This window comes from Rhincodon typus, chromosome 19, assembly GCF_021869965.1.
Source record: "Rhincodon typus isolate 14 chromosome 19, sRhiTyp1.1, whole genome shotgun sequence".
In the NCBI taxonomy this organism is placed as follows: Eukaryota; Metazoa; Chordata; class Chondrichthyes; order Orectolobiformes; family Rhincodontidae; genus Rhincodon; species Rhincodon typus.
In genome coordinates, this window is record NC_063350.1 from 29,017,496 (window position 1) to 29,021,303 (window position 3,808).

At 47.3% G+C, this 3,808-nt stretch overlaps 1 protein-coding gene across 1 annotated transcript in view; it reads left to right on the forward strand.

Annotated features, from left to right (window-relative positions):
• Positions 1 to 3,808, forward strand: part of LOC109928483 (PRP6 pre-mRNA processing factor 6 homolog (S. cerevisiae)) — a 94,537-nt gene that overhangs the window by 64,019 nt on the left and 26,710 nt on the right. Inside the window, exon 8 of the mRNA XM_048608565.1 lies at positions 229 to 305. Within this exon, the coding sequence (XP_048464522.1) occupies positions 229 to 305 (77 nt within the window). The remainder of the gene's footprint in view (positions 1 to 228; positions 306 to 3,808) is intronic.

The window sequence follows — 3,808 nt, forward strand, 5'->3', positions numbered from 1 at the left end:
TTAGATTATCATCTAACAAACAATCTAATCAGCAATGCTGATGCTGATAATGCAGAAGCTTATGGTTTGGGTTCATCTCCTGGCTGCATTGAACAAAGCAGAATTAAGGGGCCTACAAAACAGCAAAACAATCATTAGGACTGAGAAAAGGTAAAACTTATGATTTTTAAGTTGTAACCAGAATATGCCATGTTAATTTAAATTAATTTCCCATCTCTATTATTAAAGATTAGATGCATTCACAAATTTTACCCTGATAAAGTGGAGGAGTTTTACATTTTATGAATATAAAATAAAAGGCAAAGGTAATGAAGACCATCAGATTTGTCCACACAAGTATGAAGATAATGCAGGGACCACGCTGTGTACTGAGCCCGAACTAAATATAGCTTTCACCTCAGTTAATTTCCACATATGAGCTGTGGACATGAAACAGGTAGTCAGCTGCAACTTGTTTGTAATAGATGCTGGGAAATCAGCTGTTGCTCATGTAGAAAGCCAGGAAAACAAATATGCTGAAGGTATGGCGTCGGGTAATATTGGAATGGTGGCAAAGCCTTGAACAAGCCAGTAGAGAGCTAAAATTTTTATGAACCTTTACCCTTGCAGTTGGAGTGTTAATAATAAACCTGACATATATTCCAGTGTGATGTCGTTTTGTCTTCATCAGAATCTAATCTTTGTGTTTTTATGTGAGAAGTGTGTGAGACATCACATTTTAAAATCTGGGGCAAGTGTTATAGTAAATGAATGTAATTAAAGACTAAAAAAAAATTGTAATTGGAATTGTTTTAATTAAGAGACTCACGTAGCTATTGTGATGCTAACAACTACCAGCTCCGCTCCAATCCCAACCACACCATAAAACCTGCGGACAAGGGAGGCGCAGTTGTAGTATGGCGCACTGACCTCTACATCGCCGAGGCCAGACGCCAGCTCTCCGACACCTCCTCCTACCGCCCCCTTGATCATGACCCCACCCCCAACCACCAAACCATCATCTCCCAAACCATCCACAACCTCATCACCTCAGGTGACCTCCCACCCACAGCCTCCAACCTCATCGTTCCCCAACCCCGCACCACCCGCTTCTATCTCCTTCCCAAAATCCACAAACGTGAATGCCCTGGTCGACCCATTGTCTCCACCTGCTCCTGCCCCACCGAACTTATCTCTACCTATCTCGACTCCATTTTCTCCCCCTTGGTCCAGGAACTCCCCACCTACGTCCGTGACACCACCCACGCCCTCTACCTCCTCCAGAACTTCCAATTCCCCAGTCCCCAACACCTCATCTTTACCATGGATGTCCAGTCCCTATACACCTGCATTCCCCATACAGATGGCCTAAAGGCCCTCCGCTTCTTCCTGTCCCGCAGGCCCAACCAGTCCCCCTCCACTGACACCCTCATCCGCTTAGCCAAACTCATCCTTACCCTCAACAAATTCTCTTTCAATTCCTCCCACTTCCTACAGACAAAGGAGGTAGCCATGGGTACCCACATGGGCCCAAGCTATGCCTGCCTCTTTGTAGGTTACGTGGAACAATCCCGCTTCCGTACCTACACTGGCCCTAAACCCCACCTCTTCCTCCGTTACATTGATGACTGTATCAGTGCTGCCTCGTGCTCCCACGAGGAGCTCGAATAGTTCATCCACTTCACCAACAGCTTCCACCCCAACCTTAAGTTCACCTGGACCATCTCTAATACCTCTCTCTCCTTCCTGGACCTCTCTGTCTCCATCTCTGGCAACCACCCAGAAACCGATATCCGTTTCAAGCCCACCGACTCCCACAGCTACCTAGAATACACCTCCTCCCACCCACCTTCCTGCAAAAATGCCATCCCCTATTCCCAAATCCTTCGCCTCTGCCGCATCTGTTCCCAGGATGAGGCATTCCACTCCCGAACGTCTCAGATGTCCTCGTTTTTCAAGGACCGCAACTTCCCCCCCTCAGTGGTTGAGAACGCCCTCGACTGTGTCTCCCGCATTTCCTGCAACTCATCCCTCACACCCTGTCCCCGCAAGAGCAACCAAAATAGAATCCCCCTCGTCCTCACGTACCACCCCACCAACCTCCGGATCCAACGCATCATCCTCCGACACTTCCGCCATCTGCAATCCGACCCCACCACCAAAGACATTTTTCCCTCCCCACCCTTATCTGCTTTCTGGAGGGACCACTCTCTCCATGACTGCCCTGTCCGCTCCACACTCCGCTCCAGCCCCACCTCACCCGGCACTTTTCCCTGCAACCACAGGAAGTGCTATACCTGCCCCTACACCTCCCCCCTCACCCCCATCCCAGGACCCAAGAAGACTTTCCACATCAAGCAGATGTTCACCTGCACATCTGCTAATGTGGTATACTGCATCCGCTGTTCCCGTTGTGGCCTCCTCTACATCGGGGAAACCAAGTGGAGGCTTGGGGACCGCTTTGCAGAACACCTACGCTGGGTTCGCATTAAACAACTGCACCTCCCAGTCGCGAACCATTTCAACTCCCCCTCCCATTCCTCAGACGACATGTCCATCCTGGGCCTCCTGCAGTGCCACAACGATGCCACCCGAAGGTTGCAGGAACAGCAACTCATATTCCGCTTGGGAACCCTGCAGCCCAATGGTATCAATGTGGACTTCACAAGCTTCAAAATCTCCCCTCCCCCAACCGCATCCCAAAACCAGCCCAGCTTGTCCCCGCCTCCCTAACCTGTCCTTCCTCCCACCTATTCCCTCCTCCCACCTCAAGCCCCAACCCCATCTCCTACCTACTAACCTCATCCCGCCCCCTTGACCTGTCCATCCTCCCTGGACTGACCTATCTCCTCCCTACCTCCCCACCTACACTCACGTTTACTCGCTCCATCCCCGCCTCTTTGACCTGTCTGTCTCCTCTTCACCTATCTTCTCCTCTATCCATCTTCTATCCGCCTCCCCCTCTCTCTCTATTTATTTCAGAACCCCCTTCCCCTCCCCCATTTCTGAAGAATGGTCTAGGCCAGAAACATCAGCCTTCCTGCTCCTCTGATGCTGCTTGGCCTGCTGTGTTCATCCAGCTCTACACCTTGTTATACCAGCTTATTGTTGGGATCATTTGCTGCCACCATCTTCTATACTTGACTGGATCTAAGAATCTACTTCATTTTAAAGTGGTAGAGGAAAACCATTTTAAATCTTAAGAAAGGCACCTGTCTTAAACAAGAAATAGCTTATTGCTCGATATTACATGGGTAAAATCTAAGTTAGAAATTGTTACAAAGACAATTGGGAAATATAGATTTATGTTTTCATCCAACAGATCCCAAGATGTTTTGTCTTTACCAACTAAGTCCTTGTAACATCATCAGATTAACTGGCATCTCCAACATTAATCCTTGCAAGACCATTACCTTATACAATACCAATCTGACGGTAAGAAAACACAAGCAGTTCTTATATACAAAAACAGACTGATTACAGATAGTGAAATGGAACACGTAAATTCCATCTGTGACAAATAACTGAAAATACATTTGACCTTTTCTCAAGCAGCTTTCAGCAGAACATATAAGGACAGCTGATCAAGCCATTCCAATTTAACTGAATCTCTCATTGAAACTCCTCCAACCAGCAGCAGTTCCTGATTGGCTTATTTAAGAAGCCTAATGCATGTTTCTAGCTGACACTGTGGAAGACTAAAGGTATAAATTAACATGGTCCAGATCTGGCTATATATGGATATTAAGTTGAAATTCACAGAACTATTTCTCATTTTACAAGTGAAAACAGACAGCAGTATGTTTAAGCAGCATCAGAGGAGCAGGAA